The 15,778-nt window shown below is 42.4% G+C and overlaps 1 protein-coding gene across 1 annotated transcript in view; it reads right to left on the bottom strand.

The window, feature by feature from the left end:
• ryr2a (ryanodine receptor 2a (cardiac)) overlaps window positions 1-15,778 on the bottom strand; it is a gene marked incomplete at its 3' end in the record, with an annotated part of 479,882 nt that overhangs the window by 180,017 nt on the left and 284,087 nt on the right. Inside the window, exons 68-73 of the mRNA XM_079260659.1 lie at window positions 9,287-9,417; window positions 9,028-9,155; window positions 6,373-6,565; window positions 5,994-6,076; window positions 1,535-1,692; window positions 985-1,072 (exon numbers count right to left, since the gene is read on the bottom strand). Of these exons, the coding sequence (XP_079116785.1) occupies window positions 985-1,072; window positions 1,535-1,692; window positions 5,994-6,076; window positions 6,373-6,565; window positions 9,028-9,155; window positions 9,287-9,417 (781 nt within the window). The remainder of the gene's footprint in view (window positions 1-984; window positions 1,073-1,534; window positions 1,693-5,993; window positions 6,077-6,372; window positions 6,566-9,027; window positions 9,156-9,286; window positions 9,418-15,778) is intronic.

Genomic DNA, 15,778 nt, shown 5'->3' with positions numbered 1-15,778 from the left:
GTTCCACCAAAACATGATGAGAATCTCCTATTCCACCAAAACATGATGAGAATCTCCCGTTCCACCTCATCACCATGACAATCTCTCGTTCCACCTCATCACCATGAGAATCTCCTGTTCCCCCAAAACATGATGAGAATCTCCCGTTCCACCTCATCACCATGAGAATCTCCCGTTCCACCTCATCACCATGAGAATCTCCTGTTCCACCAAAATATTATGAGAATCTCCCGTTCCACCACATCATGATGAGAATCTCCCGTTCCACCACATCATGATGAGAATCTCCCGTTCCACCTCATCACCATGAGAATCTCCCGTTCCACCTCATCACCATGAGAATCTCCCGTTCCACCTCATCCCAAAGCTGCTCTGCTGGATGTAGATCTGGTGACTGTGGAGCCGTTGGAGGACAGTGAACTCATTGTCATGGTGGAGATGATGTGAGCTTTGTGACATGGTGCATCATCCTGCTGGAAGTTTCCATCAGAAGATGCTACACTGTGCTCAGAAAGGGATGGACATGGTCAGCAGCAACACACAGTGGTGGATAAACCATGCCAGGCTGCTGCTGAGAGGCCCAAAGTGGGACACGACAGACTTCTCCACACCATTACAACAGCAGCATTCACGTTTTCACGATGCTTTCAGCAGATCCCAAACCCTACTTTCTAAATTTGGAGGTGAAATTGAGACTCATCAGACCAGCAACATTTTTCCGTCTTCTATTGTACAGTTTAGGTGAGTCCTGTAACTCCAGTTTTCTTAGCTGAGAAGGTCTGGTCTTCTGCTGCAATCTGACCCAGACAACTGCTGTTCTTTGTTGGTTCATTTTCTGTGAACCCTTAGTTCCTGAAATCCTTCTCAATTCTGCAAGACAACAGCTTTTTTTAAGACAGCAGCTGAGTCCTGCTTTCAGAACCTCTTCTTCTCATTCTAAATGTGTTTTCTATTATTTTGAATTCTCTCCGATCATGTTCTTACATGAGATTTGGCCCAGAAGATGAAGATTTCAGCCACCATCCTGAACAGCTCCTCTGCCTCTGGGTTGGACTCTTTCAGCCATTTGGCCCTGTCAGACACATCACATCAGTTTGCAGCAATTTTGTTCAGACTAAAATGTTTACATGCTTTTTACAATTCTGCTGTTTGCCAAACAAACCCATTTAATTTTCTAAATTTCATATGAGCAAACCATCATGTTAGGCTACATGCTACCAACACAGATCGTCTTCATTGTCATCATTTGGATTAGATTAGATTCAACTTTATTGTCATTACACATGTATAACTACAATGCAACGAAACGTAGTTGACATCCAACCAGCGTGCAATAAGCAACAAGTGCAAGGTAAAGATTGTCTGCAGTATGTACAAGTATTTTACAGCTGTGGCATGGAGTGAATGTCACAGTATACTGATTTTGAGTGCTATGAACATTAAATACAGATGGCATGACACACTCATTCAAAAATACTATTTTATAAAACATCAGTTCTTGCAAAAAGCAGATGTGTTGGGAAGAGTTCAGTACCTGTTGTAGTCCACAAATCGAATAAGGAGAGGGTAGAAGGCATATAGGTCTCTGACCAGTATAGTGAACTGGTCCATGATAAGAAGCTCCGTCTCAGACATCTCTCCTCTCCCCTCAGCCTTGTTGTGTTCTTCATCTATCAGCACAACAGCCGCTTTCTATACAACACAGTCACACAATGTTTGCTTTACTTGATTTTATGATCTTTAATTGGTCATATAGTGTTTTTATCTTCATGTCATCTGTTAAAAATAATCATTATGCATCATAATGGCATAGACTTATGGCATAAATATTTATTTCTCGGCAAGTTTTACTCAGATTTACTTCTGCATGAACCCTGATGAATGCATTCAGTTTGTTGGATTAGAGGGACATGAAGCCCTGGATGACTGCCTTTTCCTTCCAAATTCAGGAAGTCATTGAGATTGTTGTCTTTGGACTTGAGAGCCTGTCTATCTCTAGAATTATTCTGGCTGGTATTACCAATACTTACACAGCAAGGAAACTTGGAATTTTTCTGGACCAGGGTGTGTCTTTCAAATGATATACACTGCTTAAAAAAAATAAAGGGAACACTAAAACAACACGATGTAACTCCAAGTCAACCAGACTTCTGTGAAATGGAACTGTCCACTTAGGAAGCAACACTGACTGACAATCAGTCCCACATGCTGTTGTGCAAATGGAACAGACAACAGGTGGAAATTATAGGCAACTGGCAAGACACACCCAATAAAGGAGTGGTTCTGCAGGTGGAGACCACAGACCACTTCTCAGTTCCGATGCTTTCTGGATGATGTTTTGGTCTGAATGCTGGCGGTGCTTTCACTCTAGTGGTAGCATGAGACGGAGTCTACAACCCACACAAGTGGCTCAGGTAGTGCAGCTCATCCAGGATGGCACATCAATGCCAGCTGTGGCAAGAAGGTTTGCTGTGTCTGTCTTAAACAGTCTGTCTTAAACAGCACAATGTTTCCAGTGCATGGAGGCGCTACCAGGAGACAGGCCAGTACATCAGGAGACGTGGAGGAGGCCGTGGGAGGACAATAACCCAGCAGCAGGACCGCTACCTCCTTCTTTGTGCAAGGAGGAACAGGAGGAGCACTGCCAGAGCCCTGCAGAATGAGCTCCAGCAGGACACAAATGTGCATGTGTCTGCTCCAACAGTCAGAAACAGACTCCATGAGGGTGGTATGAGGGCCCGACGTCCACAGGTGGGGGTTGTGCTTCCAGCCCAACACCATGCAGGACGTTTGGCGTTTTCCAGAGAACACCAAGATTGGTAAATTCTCCACTGGCGCTCTGAGCTCTTCACAGATGGAAGCAGGTTCACACTGAGCACATGTGGCAGACGTGACAGAGTCTGGAGACGCCGTGGAGAACGTTCTGCTGCCTGCAACATCCTCCAGCAGGACCGGTTTGGCAGTGGGTCAGTAATGGTGTGGGGGGGCATTTCTTTGGAGGGCCGCACAGCCCTCCATGTGCTCGCCAGAGGTAGCCTGACTGCCATTAGGTACCGAGATGAGATCCTCAGACCCCTTGTGGGACCATATGCTGGTGCGGTTGGCCCTGGGTTCCTCCTAATGCAAGACAATGCTAGACCTCATGTGTCTGGAGTGTGTCAGCAGTTCCTGCAACACCAAGGCATTGATGTTATGGACCGGCCCGCCTGTTCCCCAGACCTGAATCCAGCTGAGCACATCTGGGACATCATGTCTCGCTCCATCCACCAACACCAAGTTGCACCACAGACTGTCCAGGAGTTGGCGGATGCTTTAGTCCAGGTCTGGGAGGAGATCCCTCAGGAGAACATCCACCGCCTCATCAGGAGCATGCCCAGGTGTTGTAGGGAGGTCATACAGGCACGCGGAGGCCACACACACTACTGAGCCTCATTCTGACTTGTTTAAAGGACATTACATGTCTGATGGGAACTATCATTAGAAACAATATTTCTCCAGTTTTATCTTTCCGTCATTGGCTTTCTGTTAATCCAGAGAAATATTTAAAATACTTCTCACATATAAAGGGCTTTCTGACTAAGTTCCACTGGATCTTAAAGGTTTCAGATTTCCAGATTTTACCAACAGAGCAGTTTATTCTCAGACTACAGGTTTACTGGTGGTTCATATGTTACGGCCCCAGGCCTCAACTTGTGTATTTCAGGAAGACTCTGACAAGCAGCTGTGTCATCACACCTCTGCGATTGGCTGCTTCTTCAGGACACACCTCACTGTTCCACCCCCTGCTTGTGGTTGGCTCTTCCTTGGTTGGCTGGCTGGAGCCTCCCTATTTAAACCAGCTTCAAATGAAGATTCAGGGCAGCTGTTCTGGTGTGGAACAGCTTGCCCTTTGAGAAACCTTGAGATGGTTTGTTGTTGTTGTTGCTGTTGTTTTGTTGAACCTTGTAGTTGGCCTTTAGATGCCTGGTTCTCTTTGGCTATTGTATTATTTTGTGGTGTGAACCAGCAACGTTGTGTGGTGACCAAATATTTCACCAAGATGTTGGTAAAATATTAAACCCTTGTTTCCCTTTATCTCACATCTTTAATGTTGCTGCCCCTCTTCCCCTAGCAGAGCCGGGGGGTTGTAACACCTAGAAGTCCGAAAAGAGGAAAGGGAGCCAGCAACTTAATTCGAGCCCTCTCTGCCCAGCCAAAGCAGTTTCCAGTTTACTTCTGGCTCCAGTTATTTTGCACTAAAATGAAACATTAACAATCACCTTGTAAAACTTAAATGAAACATAATTGCTAATGAATTACATAATTTTGAAATAAAATATTGCAATAATTATGTCAAAGCTTTTTCTTTCACAAATTATGCTAATAATAATTTACTCTCCACTTGTTACCTTTGTCAGAAAGAAATCTTGACATTTTCATCCATCTGAACCATAACAGGTCATAAGGAAGACATCCTAGTAGATGTTATTCTCTCGTGGAAGAATGGTTCACACAGCTCTGCAGCTCACACTACTAACTTTTGACCTTTTAAATAATAACTCGTGAAATATTAGTAATCATGGGCATCACAATTGTAATAAGTCCTGATTGGATCTCAACACAGCAGTAGCAGCATCTTAGGCTATAGGTGAAGAGACGGCATTTCTATCCTCTCAGATGGAGGGCTGAGTGGGTGCTGGCGTCAGGCTGATAGACTCATAAACATGTCTTTATTATGTTTATGTCTATGGTCAAGCACCAATGTAGCATCATAGATATAGGCTAAGCTGCTGTTGAACCTCCATTTGTGTGGACATATGTAACTGTAAAAAGCAGCATCACTGAAAAATGTGAGAGTATACCCTGCATGTATATATATATATATATATATATATATATATATATATATATATATATATACACATATATATATATATATATATATATATATATATATATATATATATATATATATATATATGGTCCACCGCCCCCTCACTCACAGAGGACACCCCCACCTGGGGACATAAGGTCCCCCCTTGTCCACACAGCGGCACTTTCACACCCACATCCAGACACACACATCCAGCACACCCCCAAAACCATCCTCCAGACCCCCACATCACATCCAAGCCTCCGCCACCAAAACCCCCCTACCCCCCAAGCCTCCACCCCTCCCCACACCCCACCACATCCTCCATCTCCATCCCACCCCCCATCCACTGCATGTCCACCCACCCACAGACATGCACTTGCCCCACACACACACACACACACACACACCACCACACTCCCTTACACACACTCCAAACTACTTAATGATGTAAACTGTTTAATGATGTCCTATTCCTCTGTCAGTACATTGCTCCATACGAATGGAACTCGCCTCACTTTCCATTTTGATCATTCCAGCTCTCTTCTTTGGCTTTCCTCAAAGGTGCATAACCTTGCATAATCACTAAACCCCCTTAATTCCACCTTACTACTCCGCAGCAAGTCTTCTGGCTCTCAGTGTTTTGTCCAATTCAGATCAAACTCGGTTATACCCTCAGCTGTAATTTCAAGTGGGTATACTCAATGCTGGCTTAAAAATAACAGAATACCCTGTATACACACATATAGTCTGGACTACACCATATAAACAATGCAAATATATACATACATAATGGGTGGAAGAATAACGTGAACGAACCCAGTTACAAAGGAGATGTGTCTCTGTATGAAACAGACATAAAATCAGAATGCAAAGATTTCCAAATACCATTATCCTGCATTTTATTCCTAAAAGAAAATAAACAACAAATCAGATTTGGAAACTAAGTATTTTACATTTCCATATAAATTTGAGTTCATTTTCCATTATATCTAAATTTGACACATAGTCCTTAATATGTTGGAACTGAAGCTGTAATGGGTATAAAACTGATATAAACCAGAGGGGAAAGTAACATAAATGACTCTGTTTATGTGCAAAAATCACTGCTGCACAATCAAAATGTTCCATAAAGACTCACTTTTTTAAGTTTCTCCATCAACGGCAGGAAGTGCGTCTTCAGCAGGTCGGCTTTGGCTTTGCTGATGATTGGCTGAGAGAAGACTTAAAAGACAAAGAATGGGGTGAATCATAAAAGAATATAAAAGGTGTTTTTTCATACTTTAAGCCCCTCTGTTGTACCTGATGATTAACAAAAGTAATATTACTTTTACCTGTTAACTTATTTCATGCACTGTGTACACTAAACCTGATCAACATCCACACTCAGCATCCTTCCTGTCAACAGCCCTAAAAGTATTTCTGCTCACACTGTTGGCAGAAAACAGGTGTGGGCAGAAATCCAGCAGTGAGAACTAAAAACCACAGGACGGTAAATGTCCAAAGACAGTCCTGTTTACCAGCCAGTCTCTTCATCCAGGCCCCCTCATCGATCCCCAGGTTGTTGTAGATAATCTTTAGGATGTTCCCCAGTAGCGTGTTGATGTGTTCCGAGGTAACAGATGTGCAGCAACCGTCTGCTTGGTCTGGGTTGCTCTCTGGTCCGTGTTCCCACCAGTGGGACATATAACTGCACAACATTGGCAAAACCACCTGCAGAGAAACAAAGACTGCTTTAAAGCAAATCCACAAAGCATCACCAGAAGATGTCAGTGTGGATTTTGTTGCTTCTTTAGGATTGAAATTGGAAAAAATTGTACTAATCACAAAACACCAACACACTAAAACAGCCATATGGTTTTAATTATTACAATCAAGTTGATAGCTTCAACTATGGGCTCAATCTGAAGCCATATAGGTTTTTACAGTTGTAAATGAATATTTGCAACAAATTTTAGTTTATATTTGTAATCAAGTTTTGTCATCCTGCAAAAAAATGTACCTGATAAATTCCAGTTTGTCAATGTGTAGTTAAGGAAATGGCTTTAAAAATATTTCTGTTTGAAAGGAACAAAACAAGTGCTTTTGCAAACATAATTTCCCCGGTGCAAAGCCAAAACCTGCACAGAAAACTCAAGTTGTAGATGCAGCTTGGCCCCATCTTTCCAACTGTATGCGATTGGATGATGGCAATTCAAACTGTCCAATCAGAGAAGAGAATTCTTCCTGACCTTTCACACTGCTGCAGGATCCTGAAAGGGAGTCGATCCATTTAAAAGATGGATTTTGATGAGACTGTGAGTCAAACGTGATAGGGCTGCGCTATACTGCACATTTTAGTATTGCTCCGATATCAAGTAAATCAAGGGCAAGTATTGCCAATAATAATAAGATACCAATACCATAATACTGTTTTAGAGTAATAAAGTCAATAGTGCAAATGACCCTGATATCAATCAATACTATCCGCCCAGTCCTAGGGTGTAATAGAGAGGTGCTATTTACTCTCTCTCCCCAAATGGACCCTTTTGCCTTCACCTGGTCTGACACTAGGTTCTCGGGGCAGGAGGATGACGAGGGGGAGAACAAGAGGTATCTGTCAAAAAAAAAAAAAAAAATCATATATTGGGCTCCGGTGTTCAAAGGCGGTAATCCCGGATAGAATTGATTTCTGTCTGGATGACTGATAGGTGAGGGAGCGTGCACCCCGACAGTAGTGTTGGATCACCTTCACTATGCTGGATTTCACCACGTAAAGATAAAAACCAACATTCAAGTTGCTTGAATTATTGATGGTTGTTGTTTCAGCACGGTTTTGCTAAGTTTGTCGTGGTTTTATGTACTATACTTGCTTCAGTGTTTCTGTAGGTAGGCTAGCTAACTGTCTGTCACAGATCAGGTCACAAGGTGGGTCGCTATCTATTTATTTCAGATCTTTCTGGTCACCCATTAAACAGTAGAACAAGTACACTATAACTCAAAATATTTCCTTCTGAATTCACAGTTTTTATTGCCAGTTAGTAATGTTATGTCCATTATGACCTAATTATGCAGATGCTGTATAGACGTTGGATTTGTAGTTTGATGTGAAGTATATATAAATGAAAATACATGATGGTAGGATGTAGTATGTAGTAAGCTACTCAGTCAGGGGACACCCCTTGTAGCAGGTTAAGAACACTGGCTGCCACAATGTGTGTCCCCTGTAAGACCGAACTTTCTCATTTTGGCGGCAGCATATTTCCAGTTTGATGTAAGGTATCTACGAATAAAAACATCACATTATTGAGCCCATATGCCACATGTCAGGTAGGTGTAGAGGTTATATTGAGCATCAGTAGAAGTTTTTATTCAACCCAACTTTTTCCGTTCAACTTCAATACATCTTCAACATGTAACTGAAAAATGATAAGACTTGATGATGGAGGTTGGAGCACATGCCGCCAGCAGTCTGAGTCAGCTCTTCACCCAGTTGTCTGAAAACAAGAAAGTGCTGCTCATAATGAATCACGAGGCAGCAGGTGCAGAGACTGGAATACGGCCCAGTCAGGATGGAGTTCCAGGTCTTGATATTAGACAGGGTCAGTTCTGATACTGAATCCAGGTGGAATAAGGTTTGACTCAGTGCTCAAATAAATGATTTATATAAACACAGTTATTAGCAACTGGACTAAAGTGGATAATTTGATAGATTTGTTTTAATTGGATTACATCTGGCCAACAATGATTTGGAAAGAATTGGACTCCAAAAATGCTTTGAGATGATTTAATATAATTAAACTGAATTAGTATAAAACTGGATTTACATCTAATATCCCTCTCCAGTTATCAGCATGGAAGCAGTTTAATGGGGTCAAGGATTTGTTCACCCCCAGATGAGTGAACCCCCAGTGTCTCCCTGCTCTAACACACCTGACTCCAACTAAGGAGTCATTGGCAGCAATGACCCCTCAGAAAGAGCGTCATTTCATCGGCTGAGGGGTCTATTTTATATGAGTGAGGTGTGTTGGAGCAGGGTAAAATTGAAAATCTGCATAACAGCAGCCCTACAGGACTGCCTTTGGTGACCCCTGATTTAACCAGATGCATCTCTACCCACAGGAGTGATGTTCATGGCTGATTCTGAGGAGAAATGAAGAAAGAAAGAAAATGAAAAGAATAAGTTAGTGTTTCACCTCCATGACATGAGGCATCTGAGTGTATCTCATGCCAGACTCTGCCAGTTCCATGATCTCCTCCAGAGATTTCTCCAAGTTTGGGACCAGTGTACAAACTTCTCCAACCGTCCCTGGAAGACCTAAAGCTGAGAGACAGGAAGTAGAATGATTAGATTGTTTCTTAGCAAATAATGTATGATAATGTTGAGTTTGTGTTCCAGCCGGATGGTTATTGTAGATGTAATGCCATGTCTATGCTGAGAGTAAAATAGTGTACCTGCTCGGTCTTTACTTCCTTTGCTGTTGTAAATGGAGATGCTGTTAAATTTGTTCATGTCAGGCTCGAGGAAAGCTACTGGGAATGCTGCTGAGAAGGCTGCTAGACACTTTCCTAGAGCTGGCCGCTGTCTGTGGGAGGAAAAGGGAGGTCAAAGTTCACTCTGCTGTCTACACCACTGTTACTCTTCTACAATGTAGAGCAGTGGTTTGACAGTTCAGTCCTCAAGGGCCACTTTCCTGCACATTTTCATTGCTTGCATGGTCCACCTGAATCAAATCAAATAAATCAAACAGCTTCTTGTCAAATTCTTCGCATGACCCATTAGTTTCAGTTAGGTGTGTTGGAGTAGAGGAACACTGAAAACCTGACGGAAGGCGGCTCTCGAGGACGCCTGGTGGAGAGAGAAATGTGAACTCTCTCTTCAAGATTTCATGTCATTGATCAGACAAATGATGAGACTATTTTATTGACCAACTGACTGAAAGACACACTCCAACCTACCAATCAGACTTTGAAAGTAAACAGACTCAAATCAAGATAAATGTGTCGAGACCATAGTTTCAAACCCTCAGTTCTGGACCCCTTTTTTCCCTGACAGTGCCCTCAATTTCATCACAAATCAACATGGATGACAAAGGAAAGTGAGTATTAAACATGACTATTAATAATAATAAAGTCAGAATATAATTTTATAAATAAAAACAAAAGTTTAATTGTTGTCTTTGTTTTTGAAAATGAAATACAAAAGTATAACAAATTTCAGTCTAAGAAAGGTGCCAAGTAACAGAATAACATATACTGTTGGAAAAAAAGCTAATGGCTTGACTCATACATTTAGTTTGATTTAACTGAAGCACCAGCTATGGAAGTGATTCTGTACCATAATTCAAATTAAAACGGACGGAAGGAAATGCTTTAATTTTCATAATATTGCTGCAGTTTTTGACTTCAGTTAAATGAATAACAAATAATCCAAACGGAATTCCATTTTTTTCCTTGAGACTGCTCATTTTGTAACTAATTGAAATAATAAAAAGGCCATTTGAGACTGAAATTTAAAAACATGCTCAGGCAAATATGTACAAAAAATGCAAAATATAAACATCAAATTTAAAAATGAAAAGGCATTAGCAGAAAAGTTTATTCATTTTAAGGACATAGCTGATTATTAAACTCTTAAATAAAATGGATAATAGATCACCCAAACTGCATTTCATTTCCACTTTAAAGACTTTTCATTGTATGACACAATTTTAAAAAAAATGAAAAGGACATTCCTTTTTTGTTTCGTGTCTGTCCTGCAAGAGATGTTGCAAAATTAATTTTGAATTGGCAATCCCAAGCTGACAGAGGAGGGTTGTCCGTGAAGATTGTCTGTTTCTTCTGCCCCAGTCTGACAGTGCTTCATATCGTCCAACTTCATAACATTTTGAACATGGTAGCATGTTTTATAAAGCATCCTGACAGATACAATGATGTTATCTATCATTTACCATGCAGTCGCAACCTTTAAATTCATTCTGAAAACGGGAACAGCATTGTTCCAAATATGCACAGCACCCTCTGCTGTAACTTCAAATGATTAGTGATATCATCTATTCATTCATTCATTTTCCGAACCGCTTAGTCCGATTCATTATCACGGGGCAGCTGGAGCCAATCCCAGCAGTCTCTGGGCGAGAGGCAGGGTACACCCTGGACAGGGCTGAGTAATATTGAAGTTTCTGGTCAGAGTGCGATATTGTTTTTGGATGTTTGGATCTTGTAGTTGAATGCATGACATGTATGTACAGAATGTACAGAATAAATGAATGCCATTAGCTGCTTGATTGTTCTAAAATGCAAATGCTGGAGCTGAAGCAAACCAAAAAAAAATTCCATTTTTAAGTTTACCAGCTGATCCTGGCCTTACTGCCTTCTGCATACCCTAAACTCCACTCCAGCTAGATTAACCCAGTGCAGTTTTAAAACAGTTTCAAACAATTCTGTTTGAAAGGTAATGGTGGATTTCGTTGTGAAAGTTGGAAATGTAGAATGTCATTCCACAGCAGAGTGGAAAAACTGTTAGCGATGAGGGAAGATATTTAATCAGGATTTTTTCCCCACAATTACACACAAACACACACATATATGTGTATGTATATACACTGCTCAAACAAATAAAGGAAACATCTAAACAACACGATGTAACTCCAAGTCAACCAGACTTCTGTGAAATGGAACTGTCCACTTAGGAAGCAACACTGATTGACAATCAGTTCCACCTGCTGTTGTGCAAATGGAACAGACAACAGGTGGAAATTATAGGCAACTGGCAAGACACACCCAATAAAGGAGTGGTTCTGCAGGTGGCGCTTCATTCCTGGGGCCTCATTCATCAAACTGTACGTACGGAAAACAGGAAATGCAGCACAAAAATACTTCCTGATTCACAAAGCAGTGCACACGCACGTCCCACGCCTGTTTCGCTTCATAAATCAGGATTAACACTAAATTTTGCGGACATCAGGGACCATCTTGTCACACCCACATGTTGGCCAAAAAAGGTCAGGCCAACGCCGTGATAAATAGTAATCCATCTTATTTCCATGAGATGGATTATTATTTATTTGCCGGGAAAAAAGCCAAAAGGAGGGGATTTTTTTGGAAAATTAGGTAGAAATTCTAATCAATGAGATTGTAAAATGTAAAAGTATTTTATCTGGTGGAGACGGGATGGACATCACCACCACCAGAAAGACAGAGGAGGTCAGCAGGGGACAGATGCTGTCAGCGTCTCATCAGACCACCGGACTTATCCAGAAAGGACAAATAAAGTGGTCAGACAATAAAATGTAGGGAGAAAGTGCATCTTGGTCCACCTTGTCCCCCCAGCAGGCGTGTCCTGGCAGAGGAGGAGGTGCAGGAGACGGAGACATGAAGACAGAAATGAGACTAAACTTGTGAATAAATGAGAATTGTCCACCTCTGATGTGTTGCATCACTTCTAGATGTTTGGCAGCAGTTTGGTTCCAACATGATGGTTGGAGGTCGGGGACAACAGCGCTGGTCGCAGCTGAACGGGACACGTTACCATTTAGTAGCATGTTATGTAGCGTCTCCACTATCTGCACACATCTGCAGCTGTACAACAGGTTTCCTCCTGGGCATGGAGGCACCTCCACCTGCCTCCATCTGCCCGATGGCCGCTACACCACGTCTGACTCAGGAATGGGGCCACCATCAGCCACCTCCTGTACATGGATGATATCAAGCTGTACACTAAGAGTGAGCGGGACATCGACTCACTGATCCACATCACCAGGATCTACAGCAGGGACATCGGAATGTCATTCGGACTGGAGAAATGTGGACGGATGATAACAAAGAGAGGGAAGGTAATCTATACGGAGGGCATTGCACTCCCAGAGGGCAGGATAACAGATGGGGAGGAAAGCTACAAGTACCTGGACATACCACAGGCAAATGGCAACCATGAAGAAGCCACAAGGAAAGCTGCCACAACTAAATACCTGCAACGAGTGAGGCAAGTACTGAGAAGGCAGCTCAATGGCAAGAACAGGATCTAGGCAGTTAACAGCTACGTCCTGCCAGTGATCCGATCCCCTGCTGGGATAATAAACTGGCCAAAGGAGGAAGCTCAGACCACGGATGTCAAAACATGGAAGCTGCTCACCATGCATGGAGGGTTCCACCTCAAGTCCAGTGTCCAGCGACTATACACTAAGCCCAAAGAAGGCAGCCGGGGACTAGTGAGCATCAAGGCCACTATCCAAGATGAAACATCCAAGCTCCATGAATACATCAGGAAGAGGGCACCAGGGATGAAAATTCCCCCACACACTAATTTCCAAACCAAAAAGGATAAAGTACAGATTAAACACTGGACATTCATCAGTCTACTTAACAATGATGCAAAGTTATTTGCTCTCATTTTTACTTAAGGACTTAAACATGGCTTGAGTCAGATAACAAACGAAGAGCAATCTGGTTTTATGAACAGAAGGCACATCAGCAATAACATACTTTAATTTTCAAAATAATATATTACAGTAGATTTTACTCATTATAGTCTTTAACACCATGGATCATAACTTTATATTAAAATGTGTTTCCTTCTTTGGTTTATATACTTTATATAATGGTTGTTGTAAGTGAAATCTGGCACCTCATCAGGATTCATTATGTCATGTGGTATGAGACAAAGTTGCTATGGAATTCCCTTTTTTTCTGTTAGCAGAACAAATACTGGCAAAAAATATAAAAATGTCACATTTTCTGGAAATTAGTGTTGTTTAAAGTCATTCTAGATTGCACCGTATGTTGGCAGCAGATTGTAGTAGCTCTGACTTGCTATCATCGATTTTTAAAAAGTACAAACTCTTCTCACACAGATATAACTTCAAATTAGGTATTTTTTCTGAAGATTTCATGCTGGTTCGGAGGGTGTTCTACAAAGAAGATTTTTCTGCATATTTTCAAGTCTTTCAAGGCTTGTTATGATGAGTCTCCATGGCAACAAAACACTTGTTTACAATCAGGATCAACTGATTAAACTCTCCCAAATCAGGATTATCAGCGAAACAACCCATTAAATCCTGATCGAGTTGACAAGAAAGAGAAGAGGATGCAGAGCGGGAGCCAGACAGTGAAGAAAGCGATGGAGATTTAAGTCATTTCTACCAACCGTCCTCATGGGTAATGTGAGATCGCTAGCTAGCAAAACAAATGAGCTTGAGATGCTAACAAGGTCTCAGAAAGAATACAGAGAGTGCAGTATTATGTGCTTCACCGAGACATGGCTGCATGAACACATCCCTGACTGTAATGTGTCTGTACCGGGCTTTAAAACGGTCCGTGCAGACCGCAGTAGACAACACAGCGGAAAGCTAAAGGGTGGTGGAATTGCAGTGCTGGTTAACCAGCGTTGGTGTCATTCTGCACATGTTACTGTCAAGGAGAAGATATGCACAAGGGACATGGAACTGTTAGCTGTGAGCTTCCGTCCATATTATTTACCCAGAGAGTTTACCTGTGTTATTCTGGTAGCAGTTTATATAATACCTGGTACCGCACCAGACACAGCCTGTGACGTCATCAGCTCCGTCGTTGCTCGGCTACAAACACAGCATCCAAACTCATTCATGGCGATCTCCGGAGACTTCAACAACGTCTCCCTCTCTGCAACTCTACCAACATTCCAGCAGTTTGTCAGCTGCTCCACCAGAGAAAATAAGATGATGGACTTATTTTATGCAAATATGAATAATGGATACAGTTGTTCTGCCCTGCCTCCTTTAGGAAGATCTGACCATAATCTGGTTCTTCTCACCTCCACCTACAAGCCCATCATTCAGCAGCAACCAGTCATCACAAAGACTATCAAAATCTGGTCTGCTGAAGCTGAAGATGCTCTTAGAGGAGGCTTTGAGGCTACAGACTGGAACGTCCTCTGTGAACCTCATGGAGACGACATCAACGCCATGACTGAGTGTGTGACAGATTACATAAACTTCTGTGTGGACAGCAACGTCCCAACAAGAACAGTGAGGTGCTTCCCCAATAACAAACCCTGGATCACCAGTGACCTGAAAAAGCTGCTGAACATCAAAAAGAAAGCCTTCAGGGATGGAGACAGGGAGTTATTGAGGGCAACACAAAAACAACTTCAAACACAAACTAAGAAGTGCAAGGAGGACTACAGGAAGAAGTTAGAAAGTCAGCTCCAGCAGAATAACCTGAGGGATGTGTGGTCTGGAATGAAGAAGATCACCGGCTTCAAGTTAAAGGGGGACCAGCCTGATGGAGGTCTGGACAGAGCTAATGAGCTGAACATATTCTTCAACAGGTTCAGTTCACCCCCTACCTCCAGCCCAACAGACCACACACCCTCCATAAGCCCACTGCTTTCCTGTCACGCCTCCAATCTGTCACCCTGCAGCTCAGTCATGGACCAGAACACAGCTTCATCTCCCTCCACATCAGGACATCCTGAGACCTCCACCTTGTTTGTCTCCTGCAATCAGGTTAAGAAGCAACTTGAGAAACTGAACCAGAACAAGGCTGCAGGTCCAAATGGTGTCAGTCCCAGAGTTCTCAAGACCTGCTCAGAACAACTATGTCCGATTCTCCAGCACCTTTTCAACACCAGTCTGAGACAAAATAGAGTCCCAGTGCTGTGGAAAACCTCCTGCCTTGTTCCAGTGCCTAAAAAAACACAACCAGCTGAACCAAGTGACTACAGACCAGTTGCCCTGACATCTCACATCATGAAAGTCCTGGAGAGACTCTTACTGGCTCACCTCAACAAGCAAATAAACACCTTTCAGGACCCATTCCAGTTTGCATATCGTAATGGACTTGGGGTTGAAGATGCCATCATATACCTGCTCCAGAGAGCACACTCTCATCTGGACCATTCAGGCAGCACTCTGAGGGTCATGTTCTTTCATTTCTCAGTGCTTTTAATACCATTCAGCCTGCTTTGTT

The sequence above is a fragment of the Telmatherina bonti genome (genome assembly GCF_933228915.1).
Source record: "Telmatherina bonti genome assembly, chromosome: 21".
Classification (NCBI taxonomy): Eukaryota; Metazoa; Chordata; class Actinopteri; order Atheriniformes; family Telmatherinidae; genus Telmatherina; species Telmatherina bonti.
The sequence above is the reverse complement of the archived record's forward strand: the minus strand, read 5'-3'. Positions and strand labels throughout refer to the sequence as shown.